The following is a 21526-nucleotide window of genomic DNA, read 5'->3' as shown; positions in this document are numbered from 1 at the left end:
GACAATGCTGTATCTGGCAACACTTTGTCTTTAAAATAAATGCATGAATATTGTCAGGATGATTGTGAGTTAAAACATGGTCACAGGCCTTAAAGTCATGGCTACCTTTTCAACAGTTATCAGTCTGATCCTGTGTCATTAAATTTTGATGTATGACTTGTCGGGGTACAAATTAAACGGGCAGCAACCTTTTTTTTGGTACTAGATTAACAGGAAGCTCTGTGACTGTTTCCCAAATGTTTTTCAGACAAGAAAGCATTATGCTGAATGCTATAATTACTCCATGTACAGACATCTGGAATTAAGTTCTTAAAGGAAACTAATATACATCAAAAATGTAGACAGTTGCAATGCACAAAAGAAAAGTTTCAGGTGTGCCAATTGTAAAAAGTGCTAGACACATTTAAAACACAAATATACAAAGGGCCAAATATGCAGTATTTTTAAAAAGTATTTAAAGGGCTACAGCACTTGGGGGGGAGGGGGGAGAATCTCTCAAACTATCTCGCAAACATTTATAAAATCCAGCATTTGTTTTCCAAAAATGATGATTATCTTCCCTATAATTTACTCAAAAAATACTGTACTGTACATCTCAATCTTGCTTTTGCCATTCTTTAGGAGGTTATACAGTTTCTCTCCGGCATTTTTTAATGTTGAAAATATAACATCTCTTGTGATGTCATGGATTGTGAACCTAGTTACTGCATTTGTTTCTCCTTGAGAATGTTTCCAGTTAAGACTGTAGGAGTTCTGATCATTCGTGTGAAAACGGTAAGAACATCAGCACTGATGTTCTTATTGATTCATCCTTCACCCAACTCATTTTAATTATTGGATGAATCTAGTATAATTGTTGTAATCCATTTTTAAAATCACTGGTTTTACTCATTTTAGTTATTCCTTTTTTGTGTTCTTCCACCAGCGTTTACAAATAAGCTTGAACTAGTTCACTTTTCTTGTGAAGGCAAATTCACTAGGCAAGTGCATCTTTTATAAAAACAAAATTTAGACATAAAATAGCATTAGACGGCAGTACAAATACTTATAACTTTATTAATAGTTTACTTGTACAAGATGTACATTCATATTGTGTGATTCAACAACAAAAAAACACCTTTTAACTGAACTGTATGTTGAGTCCATGTTTAAGCATGCTTGCGTAAATCACAAAACTAAAAAGAGAAATAATAGTAATAATAATGTTGGATACAACAGGAACTGTGGCGCCTAAAGTAAATATTGACAATATTGTTTGAAAGGATTTCTTACTTTTTCTTTCCATCCCTGAAATGTTTGTAAACTCAGACACACTACATATTATGCAAACATTGTACTACAATCACACGTTCCGTTCAAAAAGGTTGCAAAAGTAACATTTTAAAAAAATATAAAAATAAATGCAAAGCCATGTAAAAATTTACACTCATAATTAAAATATTCCTCATTTATAAACTTTCAAACAAAACAATAAATAAAAGCACCCATAAATTCAATCATATAAAATGGAAACATTGCTAAATGACTGCTAAGATGGCTTGTGAAGAGAGAAAAAAATTGGTTTCACAACTAATAATATATTGTTAGAGGTAGACCTGTACTAGGATCAGTATTGTTCAAAGGCAATGGTGAAGTATTGACAAAGCAGTCCATTTCATTTTGGAGTGGAACATAGTTATCAGCATTTAACACCCAGCTTAAAATAAAACTGTTCATACTATTGGTTGAGATTTGTATGTATCAAAGTAAAGGGACCCTTTAATATAAATAGTCAATTAAGAAAATGTAAAGTAAAAATAAATTGACACCCTCCGATATTACATTTCTCATTGGGTTTTAGCTTGATGTTGAATAAAACAAGCATGTTTGTCTTTCCTTTCAATATTAATTTTAACTTGTGAGGAATTTGTTATATAATTACTGAACTTGCTAAGTAATTACAGTAATTACAAAAAGCTAATTTTCTTATGAAAAGGTACGATGGAAATTCATACCAGGTATTAAATAAAAGTAACTCACAAAGCCCCTGATAAGCTGTTCACTTTAATAGAATACATCTTTAAACTTTGGTGGACTTCAAAATGGCTTAATTGGTGTCAATACTTTAAACAGTTGTTTATTAGTGTTTTCAGATCCTAGTCCTTCTGCAATTGAACTGTACAACAACAAATAAAAGTGCTTTGTCTACCTCAACAAGTTATCATTGATTATTTGTTTCTGTTTATGTGTACAAAACTATGTTTAAATACCACCAAACTCCAGGAGTTATGGCACATGATTGCTTATGAATTAATACAATTTACATCTCTTTGAAAAAAAGTTGTTGGCTTGGCAAAGAACTCATCACATTGATCTCAGTGCCAAAAAAAATGCAAGTTGCTGTTTTTTTATCTCATTAACAATTTACTGCTATTCTGACTAAACGTTTTTAGAAATATTTACAGTATTGCACTTTACTGCACATAATTGCATTTCAGTTATAATGTTGCTTCATTTATATTTAAAATTAAATAATTGCAGTTACCCTTTGTCCTTTTTCAAACATGTCTCTCTACTGCCTTTTAGAACATAACATACAGAACACAAGAAGGTCGTTCGACCCACCTAGCCCGTTTGGTAGTTAGTAGTGAATTGATCCAAGAATCTCATACAGCTTTTTCTTGAAGGAGTCAAGAAAATTGATCAGCTTCATCAACATAGGTGGGAAGTTTCTTCCACACTCCCACAACCTTTGGGTAACTAAGTGCCATCTGTTTTTGGCTTTAAATGCACTTCCATAAATGAAGAGTCAAATGCCTAGCTCTTGGCATAAATGGCATCAGTGAGACTCAAACCCATACCTCCAGAGAGAGCACGGCTTTAATCCAAAATGCTACCCTTTTCGGTGACACTGAATAGGGTTTGCAGATCTCAGCATGTGAGCCCAATCTGCACTGTATTTTCCCTCTCATTTAAAAGTTTCATTTGCTTGTAGCATGGACTGTAAACAACGAGAAACACAACCTGAAGTGCAACAGCTATTCTTACTTAATTTCCCGGGTCGAAAACATGACTGGTTTTAGCGCGAACATGATCGTAAAAGTATTCTGAATGTACATTGACCCTGGTGACACATATCCAGCAGAAATACAGCAAACAAAATTCCTCCCCCCCCAAAAAAGAAAGAATCAAGCACATCGCCAATACTGCTGTGTTATTGCTACTTCCACCGCATCCACAGCTCAAAAAAATAAATAAAAATGAGAAACCTTTGCAGAAGATTTCAATTAGTGGAAGATTTTCATGGCAGTGATTAACAGAGTTGGACACATCTCAGGTAAAATGGAGGCCAGCCCCAAATACTGTACGTCTTTACTTCAGTCGGACACATGCACTGGTCAGAGGCAGGAACACAGTGGCTGGCGGACTATGGCCATTTTTGCAAACGTGAGCATACAAGGCCTCAGTGTCTTTCTGTCCACACAGGTTGTCTTTAAGTATGATTCGGGTTCTTGCTTTCGTTGGTCTGTCTCATTAGGTCTTTTGTTGGTTTATGTTTTGTGTTTTTGAGTCTTCACAATCTTATATGCAGGTCATGACTCCCGACCTCCAGACATTTCTGCATGTTCCTCGGGCTCTGTTCTTTCAAGCCAAAGGTGACCATAACGGGCTATATCATTTACCTTCAGTCGAGTCTTGCCTGTTGGTTTAAATAAGAAAGGTGATTTCATTGGCGTTTACATATCATCTCTACAAGTGGTTGTTTTGGCAGCTGGTTCTGTGACAATTTTCTTTGTAGTTTTTTTTTTCTCTTTTAACTGTGTGTGTGTCATGGCCTTTCCAACAGACGCAGTCTTGTGTGAGAAGCAATTATGAAAGTTCGCAGCACCGCAGAAGCCCGTGGAGGTCAGAGTCCCAGCGCCTCGGCGTGCTTTCGTGCCTTGAGTCTGAGGTCAGCGATACTGGAGTTCTTGCTGTTGCTCTTGGCGGCCGCGGCGACAGCCGCTGCAGCGGAGGCGGAGTCTGCGAGCGACGCGATTGGTAGTCCAAAAGGAGGGGGCGGGAACATGAGATAGGGGGCGTGTGCAGCCAGGTGAGGGTGGAGGTGAGGGTGGGTGTGTGTCACTCCTTCGAGCTGCAGCTGGGCTTGGACCTGCAAAAACAGATACAGATACCATTTATTTCCCGAGCCCCGCACCACGACGTGAAAAGGTTATAAATAAATGCTGAAGACAGAGAGTGGCATAAGCATTTTCACTACCCTCTGTGTTCTAAATGCATGTTTTCTCTCAAAATATAATTAAGAGACCTATGTTTATTTTTAAATAAATACTTGGCACATTTATTTTTGATGTTAAATTATCCTTTTAAAAAAAGCTTTCATGAAACACAGGAGTTAAAGAAATAGAGCCAGCTTAATGATTTGTTTATATAAATTCCCGCTTAATTATTAGCTGTAGTAAAAAAAAAATGTATATTTATTCCTTCTCCTGGAACATGTCCATAGAAGCATTTCTATTTGAGAAATTGAGGAGTGGGTAATATATAAGGGGGGAAAGAGAAGTATTTCTTGTTATAAAAATATTTTACAAGATACAAACAAATACAACACTAGTTTTTTTGTGACCACATTTTTCAGAAGTAGATTTTGTATTTGTCTTTACTTGAATAGAATGTACTGAAATGTGACCATATATCAGCTAAACTTGAATGTGTACACAGTTCAACATTAATTAAAGGGTTATTAATTTAAGAAAATGACTCCGCATCGCATTAAATAGAAAGAAGTAACAGACACGGTGGTTGTTACCTGGGAAAATGTTCAGCAAGCTGAACAGCAGAGACTATTAAAAAGCAAAATGTGCCTTTTTTAAAAAAATGAACATTTTAGTAGCATAAATTTGAACTGCCAAATGAGCAACCTCTTGCATAGTGGAAAATTATGCCTCTTATTCCCACAACAATTACACTTTTGCGGCAGAAACTTTCATCCCTCTGCAACAGAATTTACATTAGACCCTGGACAACACAGAAGGACAAGCTACCTGATTTCTGCTGCCTTTCTGTGCCTGCTGCATTGTGTGATTGCTCATACGTTTTAACACCAACATTTTAACACTGTTTCAGGGCTGCGGATTTTAAAGTTGTGGGACCCTTTGCAATTCAGGATTACATTATTGTCACTGGGATAACACTGTAGCTTTGTTTATCTACAAGGTAATTGCATACCAGCCTCTGTAGTAAGTGACTAAATATTTGGGTATAAAGAGCAGAATTTGTGTATTTTCTTTTTTTTTTAGGTTTGCGTTACATATAGGGAAGTACATTCAATGAGCAATTAACTCATGCTGCTTAAGAGCTAGGGCAACAGGTGGATGACTTTTGAGAGATATTTAATTTCCAGTTTGCACTAGTACAGGTCATTCAGTGTCCACCCTCATTCTACCAGTGCAGCTCGTTGCCAGTAACCGCTGTTTCTATCTTCTTCCGTTTTACATTTCCTTTCATCTCCCTGCACTCACTTTCCTGGGAGCTTAATTAAGTGGTGCTTTTGTAGGAGATGAAGACATTTTCCATTTGGGCTCTTCAAGCAGACACCAAACCAAATGTCACCCAGTCTTCTTAATCACATTATTTAAAAAAAAAGAAATAGAGCCATATTAATAAGAAAGGGGCTTTGGCTGAACTTTGATTTATACCGTGATACTTCCCAAAATAGAAATGTCTTTGAACCATGAATGGGATATTTGGCAATCTACTTATTTGTACCATCTGTTTAATACTCTTGACTTAAAATACCTATAGTATTTGCATCCCCAATACTAATCTAAAGTTGGCCAACATATCTAATCTGTAGCTGACTGGTGCCCAGATGCCCTACAGGAGAGCCTACACAGTGACTCTAATATACAGCCATTCAACATCAGAAAGCCACTTATTCCTGGCTGGGGTCACGGGTTCCTGGACTCTATCCTGGAAACACACGGTTCAGGGTGGGACTGCATCCTGGACGACATGCTTGTTTCTCCCAGGGCACACAGTGAAAATTTAGAGACCCAATAACCGAGCCAGCATCTCGCTGAGAGGTGGGAGGAACCCAGATTACCTGCGAAAAGTCTGTGCAGACAGAGGAGAAGCATACAGACTCCACACGGAAGGTGCACCAGACCAGAGTGAAATCCAAAGAAAGCCTACGAGCTGTGTAAGGCAACAGTGATAACTACCATGCTACTATTGAACCTTCCTATATACACACTGTACTCTACATCAAATGGAATACTGCCTGTACTGTATATCCCTTCTCTGATTACATAATTTGAAAGTGCTTTGCATTTCAGCAGTGCGTTTTATAAGTCCTGTCTTGAAAAGACCCATTGCTGTTCTGAAATTATAAGTGAATGGTTCGATGTGCTTAAATATAGCTGTAATTGTACTAAATTTGGGGGGGGGATAGGTCTAACAGCAAAGTCAAGAGCTCCATTTTTGTAATCATACAAGTCTCCTTTTAATGACTATGCATCTGGCAATGTGATATCGAGCATACCACAGAGATTGAGCATAACCCTGAGTTTAAACAAAGCAAATGTCCATACTCATAACCTTAAAGAAGACTGATTCGTCAAATAATACCCTCACGTATGTTAATATAATAACAGGACTGCATTTCAGTTTTCAGCTAAATTCCAGCCACGAAGTTTAATGCGAGTCAATGTCATGGGCTCATTACATTAATTGTCCAACAAATCGTCTCATAAAAGTTGATCTAAATTAGGATATAGTTACAGTAATGCACCCTATTTATTTCCATTAAAGAACGTAAAGCTGATTTTCATCTGTAAAAAATAAAGGTTAATATCATTTTTGGACCTCGACATACAGAATTTTACATGACAAAATAAATGCACCTGCTTTTTTTTTTTTTTCGGAACTGCTGAATATGGACAGAAATAAATACCTGTTGGAAAGGCATTCTTAAAGCACCCATATTCACGTAAGGGGCGACACGGCAGGCATCCAAATGGCTAGCTGTACCCAAAATGACACCTAAAGAAAAATGAGGTGTCCGTTAAGCAAAATTGAATGTACAATTTAACATGCTCTGTTTATGAAATTGTTAAAAAGTGGTTCCTGAGCATGCAGGGTTTGGTCGTATTATGCCTGTTGAGAACTCTGATACAAAAACGCAAGCCAGTAGTGGAGGTCAAACGCTGAGTGCGCTCTCAGTCATTCTTAACATCATCCATACTCGACATGCACGGAATACGAAAATAAATTGTCTATTTTTTTCTCAGAATCAGGTATATCAAAGCCTCCGGGTTTGTACAATCATATTATCATTTACTCGTAATCGTGTGTTAGGACGTAAATCTTTAATCACACAAATCAATACAGATTCAAAGTCACATTAATGTACCTTTGTGCATTTGGTTTTCTTGTTTTCGACATTTAGCTCTTCTGTTTTGAAACCAAACCTAAAAAATAAAAGGCCATTGGAAACTGAAGTGAAACTGGGTCGATGAGCATGAATTTGAATCAATTTGTCATTTAAAAGAAGATAAATGAAGCACATTTTCAGTTACATCGTCATTAATTTGAAATACAAATGTAAGTAATTCAATCAAGCAGCAGTCGAAGTCACTCATATTAAATTCATAAAGTACTTTAGATGATAAAACTATAAATTACACTGTGCTATCTAACTTCAATTTCCTAACCGCAAAAGGGACTACTGAAATGTCGTTGTTGTTATTATTTCCTTAAGTTTAAGATTTTATTGTGTGTATGGAGGGGGTGTGTGGTACTGTAGTTTATCATACGTGCCACTTAAAAAGTCCTTAGCGAAGCGCAAAATTTAACATTGAAGGTGTATTATAGTGCTTTTTAAATGTGGAAATTAATGGAAACTATACTGATATATTTATTACCTTAAGTACATTCGACAAATTTAATTATTTTTTCTGATTAAATCTATAGGAAGCCACAGAATCTCAACCTTTGATGTTATTCTTACGAAAAGATCATATAGTTAATGAATATTAACTTCCCTTCCCATATCACACTACACTACCGTGTTTCCCCCGACTGCTTTAATGATGGTCATTTGCAAGAGAGTAATTAGTGACTAGAAAGACTTCAAAGGGCATTGTTTAATCACCCAAGGTGCCTGAACCATTTTTACACTGTATAAATTGTCGAAACCACAAATCAGTAGTGAAGCAATTATGCGCATGTCAATAAAATATACAGAATTGCATATTTTAAATACATTGCGTTAGACCAATTATTATACAGGTTAGCGGACGGTGAAGTACAATCTAAAAAACTATTACCTATTTTTGTGTACATTAAGAACAAAAATTACTTCAGAATTTTCACTTTTAAAAAACTGAAAACACCATCGCGGAGAAAGCTGCTCCAAGGAGTAATGATAAATATTGTGATTATACTGATCCAGGTTGGCCATTCTCTGGATACTGGAAATGGCATCACAGACAATTTGTTCACATTTATTTTAAATGAAGTAAGATTAAACAACAGTTAGTCTGTAAAAATACATTAGGTTATTATTCTTATCATTGTTGTTATTATTATTATTGCTGTTGTTGTTGTTGTTGTTATACTATATCGGGACTTTTATAATGCTAATAAATCAACCGTTTTTCAGCTCAGGATCAATTCCAATTAGCCATGAATATGCTAAGCAAAGTGAACTACACTGGTTTAGACAGTTATTTCTTCATTAAGGATCACTCAATGATGCGCTTCACAAATACTCTAATCTGATTTCCTTTTGATTTTTATTAGAGACAGTGAATAATGACATTTAATTTAGCTCTGCACCAGAAACCAAAAGATATTAGTCGTAATTGAATTACTGCCTGCTCCTCACTTCGGTCTCATAACTTTCAATTAGACCTGTGACAGCTGGTTGGTGGGGGCTCTCTGTACAGCACTAAAAATATGGGTTAATATGAGCTATCTACCACAGGACTTACAATTTACTTACGATAGATTTTCAGTGTAAATTGAAAATATGTCCCTTTGCGGCTGACATGAAATACACCGCAATTTTAGACTATCTGAAAACTGCGAAAGAACCTTTTTCAGTCGGCAACAGATGTCGTTATTCGAGTTTAGTTACACGTTTCATTTTTATTCGTATCGTTCGTATACTGACCGTTGTTCTCTTTTGTTCCCCGACATTTTAATGTGTGTTCCCATGAATTCATGTCCCTTTCATTTTTAAAATAATCACATTTCTAAATGTCGTGCTGGAAAAGTGTTGCGAAAAGGATTGCGACAGTGCGTCTACTTCCGATTAATATACAGAACAAGCAATATCCCACTGAAAGATATTACGAAACTATTCATAATATACATGTATATTATGGGAGCAGTATATAAAGCCAATGGCTAATACTGCTGACATAACGCTGGAGACAGAGGTGGCTGGAGTCTGTCTCAAAGCAACAGCTCAGTCTTGATCATTTGTGCAGTTAGATCTATCTGTAGTATATAACTTTTAGCGCGTTTAGCGGGCAAATTTCAGGTTTCCTTTTATACTCACAGGTGAAATTCCCACGGTCTATATTGAGCAATTGCTTTAATGGTGATGATGGTGTTGTTGTTTATATTGTTGCAAATAAACCGTGAAACAGTAAGGTAGCAGTAAAGTAACATATCATTGTCACAGGGGGCAGCCAGTATTGTCGTCATTGCTACATTTTTGTGTTTTGGTACTTCTGCCGACTCACTTTCCATTAGAAATCTCAGAAAAGATAAAGAGGTTATGTCCAGTTTGCATTCAATCGGTGTAATATTTTCCATTGATGTGTGTATATTAATGAAGGTGTTAATTCTGTCCAAATTAAACACAACAGCAAAAACAATACAATAAATAATTGATCATTTTTCGTATCATTTCTTTTACTGATGCTGTTGCTGTTTAGACTCTTATAGAGAAAAATGTTTTGATTCTATTTATTAGGGGGAAAAAGTTTTAAATCAAAGGTTGTTACTCCATTGTTTTGACACAGAAGGACGCCCTGTATTAAAAGTCACGGTTTGTATTTTTCAGGTAGTATATTTTAATTATTCATAAGGTGCGAGTTACAAGCTATATGCCCTTACAATCGGAAAACGTGAACCGCAGCTTTGACCTGGTTTCAGTCACACGGATCAAAATGGATTTACTTTATCCATTAAACAAGCTGAATTTGTGCAATTGATTTATTCTCATGAGCATACAGCGTTAAAAACGGAACACATACAGTATAAGAATTGTGGACATCTCTTACATGATTTCCTTTGAAAACTTTATAGAAGAATAACTTTTAATGAAAATCTAAAGAATAACTGTCTTGCCATTATCCCTTTCTATCCGTAATAATTTATTTAGTCAACTATAATAATTTATCTATGATTTTTGGTATGATGTTTGATCAACCAATTTTTATATTTTATATGCACATGTAATGTTATGTTCTTGCATAAAATGTTATAAATTACAGCAAATGCTTATAAATTGCAGTGTTTTAAAAATGTATTATGCTTGAAAAAATAAATAATGAATAAAGCTAACAATATACAAATCTAAGTTGATAAATTTAAAAATTATATTTATAAAATGTCGGTATCAAACCCTACACTTATAAGAGTAACGACCTATTTTGGAGTAACTGATTTCGAGGATTTAATAACATTGTAACATTAAATCGATGTTAAAAATCAATATACGTCAATAATTTACACGTTATTTAAATCCAGACAAGAAGACTCCATTGAACTTGAACAAAATGTTCTCTTTGAGAAGAAAATGAATTAAATAAGCTTAAAGCTTGTACAATTAAAATCGTAGTATTTCATTTTATCAAACTCAACCCTAATCTCGAAATGTTTCGGATCATTCGAATTTAAACTTTTCCGTTGCAAAGCAGCACTTTTGCATGTACCTTTGTGTGTTACGAAAGTTGTAAAACTTGTTAATTTGTTGATATCTTCTGTTATCAGTACACGATAAAAAACATTATAAAATTAGTCAAATAAACACAAATCCTTTCATCGTTGTCATATTTAAAGCATTTAAAACGGCCCCGATTGCAGTTTCAATAGCACAAATGCCTTTCTGTGCTTTAATATCTGCAGCTGAATTTGTAGTGTCCAGCACAAATGCTCTAGTCCTAAAAGACATTAGCAAACGCAAAAACTGTTCTTTGTTCCGAAGACATTGTTTTTTCATCAAAACATTGTTACACAAACGCGTAATCAGTTATCAACAGTAATCACACCTTTTGTAGGAATGTATTGGACGTTGGTCTACATTTTCCCCTAGATTTTATCTAAAACACTAGTTCTATGCCTTTAAAGTACAATATTGTGAATCTGTTGGCTATTATTAAACACGGAGGTGCTATTTTTGGAAATAAAGCTTACCTGAACCCTAGCCTCTGACAGTCCCAATCTCTGACTTAGTTCCTCTCTCATGAAGGCATCTGGATAGTGCGTCTCATCAAAGAGTCTTTCCAGTTCATTCAGTTGCTCTAAAGTAAAATTTGTCCTACTCCGTCTCTGCTTTAGTTTGCTCTGTCCATCCTCATCTTCAGATTTCACTTCTTCTTTCTTCTCCTTGCATTCATATATTCCTGTGTAAGTAAAGCACATTCGTGAATCAAGCTCTCGTTGTCCACTTGTAGCCCAGGCCTGTCCTGAAACACTGTTCCTGTAAATGTACAGTACCTTCGATATTGTAGCGAAACTAGAAATTACCCGAGGCTGAACTGAATTAAAATACATCATCAAACATTTGCGTGCATATTTATGCACAATATCGTGAATTTAAAATTGCGGCTACTGACGTTTGCTTTGGGAATTCTGGTACAACATTTAAAAAAAAAATTAATATATAGTCATTGTTTTTAACTAGCGGATACTTATTTATCTTTCAGCAAAAAAGCTACCAAAACATTCATTTATTGAAGCGTGATAACGTTAGTTTTTTTTTTTATGAAATGAGAGCGAAGACGTCTTTTAACGTTTCGGGGAAGTCTAAAACTAAAATGAATTATTCTTGACAGTTTCGCAGCGAAAAATTATTCAGTTTTAACATCATGAAAGCTGTGTGTCAGTCACGACAGACGGGCCCAAACTTCTGCAGACTGTATGCACATCAAAATGCACATCATTACTTTTTTGACATTTTAACAACAACTTATTATTTTTTTATTATTGTTTATTGTTGTTATAGCAATACCTCTTGTTTTGCTTTACACACAACACAAAAAAACATGAACATTTTCATGCTACAGAAAAATACAAAAAATAGACGACAAATTATTTGAAAGAATAAGAGGTGTAAGACATATTTTGACTTGACTGTAATTTATCTGGTGATAAATTGCCTCCACGATCAAGCCTACACGACCTATTCGAATACATCATTTAATACAGGTAGTTGCTTCTTCTATACAATATCAGCAAGCAACATGAATGACATCTGTTCATATTTATTATTTTGTTTTTCACGCTAAGAATTTTAAATACTAAAGATATTTAAATAGCATATAGTACATTCTATTGCCCAGAATGCACTTTGTAAACCAGACTTTTTATACGGTTCTCTTTAATGCAGATTATGAATAGATCGCTTATTTTCGCAAGTTAATTAAATTAATATAATATTTTGTTTTTTCAAATAAGCTGTTTCTTCTTTTGTTAACAGTTTATTAATTTGCATTAATGATAAATGAGCAAAAGAGAAATTTGGGACACTTTCAATTAAAATTTGATTAATTTACTTTTCACGATATTTCTACTACGTAAACATTTATGTTCTCTCTTTCGATAATAATTACAACTAAACTGAAAACAATGCCACGTTGTTAGACTAAACTATAAATATCCTCACTTTTTTAAATCAAGTTATTTTCATATACGTAATCTGTGGAGAGACGTTTGGGGAAAATGCCTGATAACTGATTTGAATTGGTTCTGTTTTGCAATGTCTGTACCTATGCAATATTTGTATAATATCAAAATGTTGTTTTCTACACACCTTTTGGTATAGAAAATAAGACACTCTATCATAGTAATATATGCCCTCTCAAAAGCAATAAAACCTCAGATTTGAAATAGAAGTTTCTATATCTACTCAGATAATACAAACTACTATGCTTCAGATTCTCATTACTATTATATTATTAATTTTCCCGTATTTCATTTAACAGATGACTACTTTGTGTTTTGAGAATCGCCGTTGAAAATGAACAGCACACCGCATAATTAAGAAAATACTTCAAACTCCATAAAGGCCGTGGAACAGGACACCAAAAAGTGTCAACTGTTCCTAAAATAAGAGGAAATAAATTATATCAGCGCATAGAGCTGTTCATTACCTATTGGTCTGCTGAAAGATGTATCGACAATAATGTCTTCACTTTCTGGAAGGACATCGGTCCCATGCACAGAATTGTTTATCGTCGGCTTCTCCCGAAACGCTAGGTTTCCAAGCGCTACCCACCAGAAACATGCAAACAAGCCACCGCCGAAACTGAACAGTGAATTAAAACAAAATTACCTTCCGAAGCCCTCGTTACATTGAACTCCTTCAGTTTTTCCTTTTCCAGCTCTACGTGGTCTTTGTAAAGGTGAACCGGGCAATGGTTGCTGGTTTCAGTAATGTCCTGAAGATTTGTCTCCGAGTTCCCCAGTTCCCTGGCTCGTGCTAAGCCACTCTCCAAAACTTCCCTGTACGTGATACTCTCCTTCTTATTGCTTTCCTTGGCTTTCTGGTCGAAAGATTTGGAAACGAAGGCGGTAAGTTCTTCCATGGCTGTCTAGTGGTCCTGATCACAGAAATCCACTTTAAATTTACTAACGGTATATCGGTCCTTTGCCGGGCTCTACGAACGCAGTTATATTTGGGAGTAGAAGGTTAGATCACTCCTGCTGTTATGTCTGTGTTTTTGAGATCACACTATATATACATGGCTACCTCAGCCCAACCCCCATCTCTATGTCTTGAGCAATTACAGACAGCTCTACTGTCTGAATTCAACTTTCTGCAGCTTTTCCTGAAATCAGCAGCAATGGTGTCTGTTAATTTAATTGCATTATATTGCGATGGCTTTAAGACACAGTAAAGCACACGGAGGATTAGCACATTTTAATTAGTCTGGCTTTAATTTTATATGTATTGGAATGAGACGTGCATCATTGAATGTTGCTCTAGTAAAGTGACGTTAAATGTGTCATTGATATACATTGGCTATGTGCATGCAGCAATGTTTTGACATAACGCAAGTTATGCGAGAAAATTATTTGTATGTTAAGCAATTCAATGACAAATTATGTCGACTCAGCGTTCCAAATAGGATGCACCTACATTAAATTACAGCAATGCAGGAAATATTCAACGGATTGACTAGCCTATTTCAAAATAATTATTTGTTTTATTTGTTTATAAACGATATAAAATAAAAAGGTCGTCCACTGCACGAACATTTAATTTCAATTAGCCAATACCATCCTCATGATGCTGGAATTACAAATTTAAAAGCAAAGGCGACAGACGATTAAGATATTTAGTTTTAAAGTTACTTGCAAATATAATAATTTTCTACATTTTATTCGGAAACTTTTAAGGAAGGCATATTTAACTACAGTAAAAGTTAACTGAAATATGTAAATTTTATTGGGTGGTGGTGGATAAAATTATACACTCAGTAAAAATAATCTCAAAACCGAAAATTGAGATTGAAGGTACTGTGGGAATCCTGTTTTATTCAGATGGGTCTTGTGGTGGTCATTTGTCATCACTTCACAGTTTAACTTTACTTTTCATACACAATAAATTGCTTGTTTTATTTTACAAGTAACGATTCTCGCAACAAAATAGCTTTCAATTACATATTTGAATTTCAATGAAGAACACATTAAACATTCCTCACAGTAAAAGGGTGTCAAAAACAGACATCGTTAATTTTCTGTACATTACAATGAGTACTGACGAAAACTGTATTGCTTGTTTCTGTTTAGGTAAGAACAAAGCGAAGCATGACGGATAAAGTCTTCAACAACCCAAAGACGCGGTAATATTAACCTGTTAAGGTGCTATTTTATAATTATTAGTGGGAGAAAGAAGAAGAATTAAGTATTATGCGTTTTATAAGAAATACGTGTAAAGAACTTTACACTGCGAACAAAATAAATTTCGGAATGTATTTCGAAAAATGTGTTTTTGTTCTTTATTCGCAGTTATATACCATTAAATGTTTTAATTATGCAAAAACGCACAATACTGACTCTGTGAATACAATATATACACATTGCCGGAAAATTAGTGTCAAGGTTTTGTGGTCTTCATGTTGAATGACGATGGCGTACTTTTTCATACACAAAATAAGATTAACACAAGTCTTACATGCATTAGTATGTAAAATTATTCTGGGATCGTGTCACATGTAGTCTGGATGTTCTATATAGCAAACAATGAAGCCAAATATGTTTATACTTTGTTTTTAACATGGCAGCGACCAGATGTTTCGTGATCAAGCACTTGAAATATATTACAAATGTAAACTTTTTTTTGTAATTAAAGGAGGCATTTAAGTCAACAGAGCAACATTGGGGACAAACTAATTGCGTAAAACTATAAACTAAATACAATTTAAAGACAAAAACTAAAGAAAAAGAAGTCTCTCGAAATTCCAGTATGTTTTTTGAGACTGCCAACTGATGTTCTATAACACATGAAACGTATAACGTATTGATCAGAACCCCTTTGTAACTTATAATTACGTAAATAAAATCTGGCATTTCTTATTAAATATCACCACAAAGAAGTTTGTTTATAGATGTGAGTGTCTCTATATGCCGTGTGTGTCTGGATTAACCACAGCAAGAAAATGAACAACAGCAATACACGATTATGTCAAGCACTGCAACTTTTCCAATAGACTATAATGTATGCAACTTAATTGAAAGGAATGTTTGCAAATTTGAGTCACTTTCTGGAATCATTCAAGAGTTCACTTTCGATGTATTTACACCTTTCTCTTAATTGGTAGATTTTCCACGTAATCTTTATTATTTCTCTCATATGTTTTTATGAATGAGTCTTTTTTTGTATTTTCACTATGTCGTTCCCAAACTGTGGCTTTTTTAACAGATAAGGGTCGATTATGAATCGGTTGTCAGTAAATTTGAAGCTCCAACAATAACAGTGGTTTCTGGTTGCGTTCCTCACGATTTATATGATTTTCTCAGTTTGTGCTTCTTGACATAAGGCACTCACCAGTCCTCAATTCCACGTGAAACAGGATAATCTGTCTTCAAATGCTGTTTCAAGATTTTTATATAGGTAGCATAGAATTTTACTTAATTCAATTTTATCATTAGCATTAGTCTCATTTTCAGCTCTCCTAAAAGATGATCGTAGCTTCTGTAACCCAGGTGATAGGAGCGATCTCTGTTATACAGGTATTAAACGAGGGGTTAAAGGCCTCGCGAGGGTTATATTTGAGAGGAAAATTTGCTACTACATAAAGTATAGGATTTTTAATCAGCTAATAAAAGATAGCTAACATTTTTAACTACTGGTATTAGTGATGCGCTTCATTTACTTGATTATTTTAACCAATTTTCTTCGGGTGGACACCTAGGTTTGAATATTTGAAAGTAAAACAGAAGAACAGAGGATGCTAAGAACAATTTCGTACAGGATTGAGGAAATGTAGGCCTGATGTTCGGCGCTCTGTTCTAAGGCAGTTGTTTCTAGATTCAAATGCACTTGAATAATTGCGATACTTCAAAGTCCTCCTAATAAATCTTAGAAAATTACTGAATGCTGGCCGATTGACGTAGATTATCCACATGTGGTTTCCAATCTAACAACAGCCTCTAGGGTAAAGAAATACTGGAGCACAAACCGACCATCAGAGTACTTACAGGGCCAGAGCTCCGCTCTCTTCAGCAGAGCACTGAAACCTCCTTAAAGGGACAGAGGGGAAATTTGCAATTCTACAAATTCGGTTCACAACACCCATCCTCTTTATGTTCCTTTCTGCCCTATATCATAGCCGCTGTTAGTTCAAATCAAGAACTTAATCATGTTTAGAAAAAAACTGGAAGTCACATGTCTCTTTCTGACAGCTCCGTACAGCTGTCCTAATTAGTGTTAAAGTACACTGTAGGTTTTAGAAATCATGTAAACCTAATGATTGATTAGCCGGTTTGATCTTTAAAATAAACATAACAGTATGTTACAGTAATATTGCTCTAATCTGTCAAGTGATTTATCACGTAGCAATCGGTTAAAAGAAATCGATTTTAAATAGTTTTGTGGTGTGATAAAGCAAAATTGGCGGCACTGCTATTATTTTCTGGTGCAAGGTACAGTAGAATACTTTGTGATGAGTATTTTGTCTTTTCTGTCTTTACTTTTAAAAAGGAAGCTGTTTAATCCAGAGCCAAATGCACCTAAATACAGAATATTTCTACAAGTTACACTAGGGGATTTCTGTATCTATATACCTAAGGGAAATGATGTGTCTAGAATCGAGAATAGAGCGTTCTGTGCTGTCTCACGAGACTAAAAACCATGTTAGAGCTGGGCAAGTTTTAGCTTTCAAGAATACATACAGTATGAACCTGAACACACCTTCCCCCACAAGAACATACAGTACAAATCATTATATGCATACAATTTTATGATTATTTGCATAGCAATTTGTCTAGATTAAACAACCCGAAATAAATACATTCTATTTAAAAATGTATGTATATCCTGCTGGTTTAGACAAAGGTTTAGCATCTAGTTTTATGTAGTTTTTCTAACAGTTCTATCTACACATCCTTTCAAAATCAAAAGGTGAAGTGCCATATTTTATTTTATAACAGGCATTAACGTTTCTTAGAACTACTTTTAAATATATTTTGGTATCACATTGTGTAATAGTAATACTAATAATTAAAAGATCTTTAAAAAGAAATATTCCGTTAATCTGCTGAACAGAACATACCGGTGATTTAGATAGTCCTCCGCAGAAAATCTACTGTAAGTAATCGTAGTAGGCTATGTGTTTTTATTATATGAATAATACGCTATGAGTGTTTATTATATGTTTATCATATAAATAATAATCCCAATAACGAACTAGTATATATTTTGTATTAAATATCGTGTTTAAACTTCCCGACGTTTTCTTCGGATGTTAGAAACATTATCACGTTGTTTCCAAACATGGTAATGCGGTGCAGTCGTGCTATTCTAAAACTTTTCAGAGAAGCAAGCACATTAGTATTTACACACAGTATGGGAACGTGAGTAGCCGAGGATCGTTTTATTTGGCACTTAAATCATACAGTATGTACTCCAAATTATTGTTTGTAAACTTTGTGGGCTTTAAACATTAGTATTTTTTTAAAGGTAGACCTGTTTTCATATTTCCACTAGACGCTTTAAATTATACATTTATGATAGAAAGAATGTGTTTGTAAATTATTTTATAATGATTTTCTAACTCACTGAGACAGAAAACGTGAAGAAGTATTTTTAAAAAGCGCACTTTATTGGCAATTCATGCCGAGGCGCCACGATATGTATAGCATATCACCCGTAATACAATTCTTCTAGTAGTACAAATAAAAATCTATGATTTAGTTCTGGGTGTGAACGGTCTGTCATGGTAGCGCTAATTATATTAACTGTAATTTGAACACCGCGTATTTGGGTGTTTTCTACATTTTTGCAAGCAGTTCAATAAGAGCGTTCCAATCTAAAAATTATACTCGACTATCCTGCGATAAGTAGCTCAAATAGGCACACCCGAAGAAGGCTCCACAGCTGCAACGTTGTTTCTTTTCTTCCCTTTTCAGCACGGGATAAACTTTTACTTGTTCCTATTCTGCGATAATGTGAGGTCCTTCTTTAACCTGAACTTTGGTCGGGAATTGTATAACCTTACAGTAAGTATCCAGTCTGAGAGGATCAGGACAGCATAAATAATGTTCTTGGAACTTGCACGTTTCTTTGTGTTAACGTGTTGGGCCTCTTACCCAAGCTGATAGCCTTACCTTTCAACTAAGTCGGATGGCACGCAGAAACTAGTCTGGAGAATAATTTAAGCAACTTTGATCAATCCTTGATTTTTTGCAGTAAAGCAATTTAATAGGGCCCAGTTGCACTGTTAACTGATTTCCACCAAAGCATGGCTAAAAGCAAACATGTAAATATTAAACTATTTTACATAAAATCCCCGTTTTCTTTCCTTCAGAGAATTCACTTGGGTAGTAAATAAAACTGTAGTAACTCATCAACTTTGTATCAAGGGGCATGTGGCCTACAGATATACAAAGTTGCTTAACGCAAGGCTATCATTTGGTATGCAGTTCTCATCCAAATTTAGGCCTGCATTATTTCTGTTTCTATATTTCAATGGGAATTATAGGTCCTCGTCATCTTTAATAAAGTCCCTTTGTAGGACCACAAGCAGTCCACTTTGTGTGTTTAATATCTACTTCATAAATGCCAGCAGATGGAACGTCACAGCTTTAAGAACTAATTGGCCTGAATTATTTCCCTTTGCTTAAACAGTTGGCACAGACAGTATACAGTCCTGGTCCCAGTTATGCTAAACGTAGACGTAATTGCGTCTTAGTATTCATAATTGTATGATCATATAGCCGTTCTCCTTTCCTAGTTTTGATTAGATTTTGGCACATTATTAGCTAATAAGCAGCTTTTATTAAATTCGATGCCATGCTGAGAAGTAAAAAAAATGTAGTCTGTGTGGTCTTGAGATCATTCTAAAATGGCCTAGTGTTCCTGAAACATACATTATGGCAGCAAGAAGTTTAACCCTCTTCATAAGACATCTATTGTGTGTTTGTTGTGTTATACTATACATGGTTCCAGTGCACAGTTTAAAATAATCACCGTGATAGTTGCAAAGAGTGGTTACCATGCTAATAAAGTACTGCATACCAACCGTGGACCTCTCTATTGGAACAGTGGTCTTTCTCTGACAAATGTTGTAATATCTTTTGACCTTGTTCACTCACAAAGATTAATTGCTTATGTGCGAGAGATGAATACTTCTAATTTTGCATTTGAAATCATTACTGTTTCAATTTAATGTATGTTTATTTTTAAAAAAATCTGAGAATTTTCATAGCCAGGAAAAAACACATACAGTAAATCTAAAAAAACAACACAAGAATTACCCATGTTCCAATCATGTATAGTATTTCATTGTCTGCAGAAGTAGGCTTTGAAATGCACACTAATGGGTAGTGACATTTGAGGCTAAAACCAAATTATTATTTTATAACATAAATTACTGAAATATACTTTAATTGCAAATAGATGAATATCCAGTCCAAGTGGTAACTGTTGTTACATTTGTCTTCTAAATATGTCTCTTATTATTTTTCTGTAGCTCATAAAATAGAATCTATAAAATATTTATAAGGTCAGTCAATTTTCCATTTAAAGTGCCCCATACATATTGCTTTAAAGCAATACCAAAACTTTATAATAACTTTTAATTATTTTTGCTTTCATTCTACCCTAGAAGCACCACATAAAACTACAACATTTCAGTTTTTCCTTCCAGACTTCATCGTTGATGGTGTTTACAGTGCTGTTAACCTGGAACAATCAGAAATGATCCACATTCTGGATCATTGTGAACATTAAGGTTATAATACGAACAATTTAAAGTTTACAGTTTTGCAATATATCAAATAATGAAACACAGATGAATATAAGTAAATGTGTAGATAATTTGACCTGCTGTGCTCACTAGTTTTCATCTCCCTCAGGGGAATGAACACCAAGGCCAATGTAAATTTTTACACTCCTCATTGGCTTACTGGTAGTATGGGCAAACCAGTATAGCAGTGCTGTTGTAACTGCAGTACTTTTTCAGTTATTTTAACAGTTATGATTAATGAGACATTACAGTATATCCATGTTTGGGCTTTGTCAGAACTTGAGATGGATTGTGTTTGTTTAGCTTATTACTGTGTTTTTCAATGGTCATGCTCTGCAAAGTGAGATTGACATTTTTTAACTCTTAGAATCTCACTGGTATACCATTCATTATCAAACGTTTTAATTGTATTGTGTGATGTTAGAAAATCTGTGCCAACATACTGTATGAATTCTTAATGAAGCTCAAGTGTCAGAAATCCTGCCCCAGTCTCAGATTTCAGTGCTTCTTCACTAAGTTTAAACTATTTCTAGTTATGGTGTATTGTTTGTTTAGGTACACAGATATGACATGAGAGTCCTGGATAAGGAAAAATCTGTATATATAACACTAGCAAAGTGGTTTGATATTTTAGTGACTCTTTTTGCTATGTACAAAGCATAAATACTGTACACACATTGTCTGGAATGGTGGAAATAATCACTACTCATCATTTACTGGCTTGCTGGGACTTCACTTCACTCCATACGACAAAATCCTTAGAGGTGAGTTTAGCACTCAGGGATCAGTTAAGAATTGTCCTCTCAAATTACCATAGTTGTTTTGTTGTCTGCTGA

At 34.9% G+C, this 21526-nt stretch overlaps 1 protein-coding gene across 1 annotated transcript; it reads right to left on the bottom strand.

Annotated features, from left to right (window-relative positions):
- Positions 1–1036: 1036 nt before the first annotated feature.
- shox (shox homeobox) lies at positions 1037–13914 on the bottom strand. Its single transcript, XM_006638896.3, has 5 exons — positions 13553–13914; positions 11413–11621; positions 7394–7451; positions 6935–7023; positions 1037–4132 (listed from the first exon to the last, which is right to left on the bottom strand). The coding sequence occupies exons 1-5, from the start codon at positions 13803–13805 to the stop codon at positions 3887–3889; spliced, it is 855 nt and encodes a 284-aa protein (XP_006638959.1). The 5' UTR covers positions 13806–13914; the 3' UTR covers positions 1037–3886.
- Positions 13915–21526: the final 7612 nt, after the last annotated feature.

The sequence above is a fragment of the Lepisosteus oculatus genome, chromosome 15 (assembly GCF_040954835.1).
Source record: "Lepisosteus oculatus isolate fLepOcu1 chromosome 15, fLepOcu1.hap2, whole genome shotgun sequence".
Taxonomy (NCBI): domain Eukaryota; kingdom Metazoa; phylum Chordata; class Actinopteri; order Semionotiformes; family Lepisosteidae; genus Lepisosteus; species Lepisosteus oculatus.
This window is presented reverse-complemented; position numbering and strand designations above follow the sequence as displayed.

Excerpts from the sequence above, each read along its gene's own strand:
- shox (XM_006638896.3), bottom strand. The coding sequence starts at position 13,805 with ATGGAAGAACTTACCGCCTTCGTTTCCAAATCTTTCGACCAGAAAGCC. Across the intron at positions 11,622-13,552 it reads TGTAACGAGGGCTTCGGAAG|GAATATATGAATGCAAGGAG; the intron begins GTAATTTTGTTT and ends TTACTTACACAG. Across the intron at positions 4,133-6,934 it reads TAAGAATGCCTTTCCAACAG|GTCCAAGCCCAGCTGCAGCT; the intron begins GTATTTATTTCT and ends CTGTTTTTGCAG.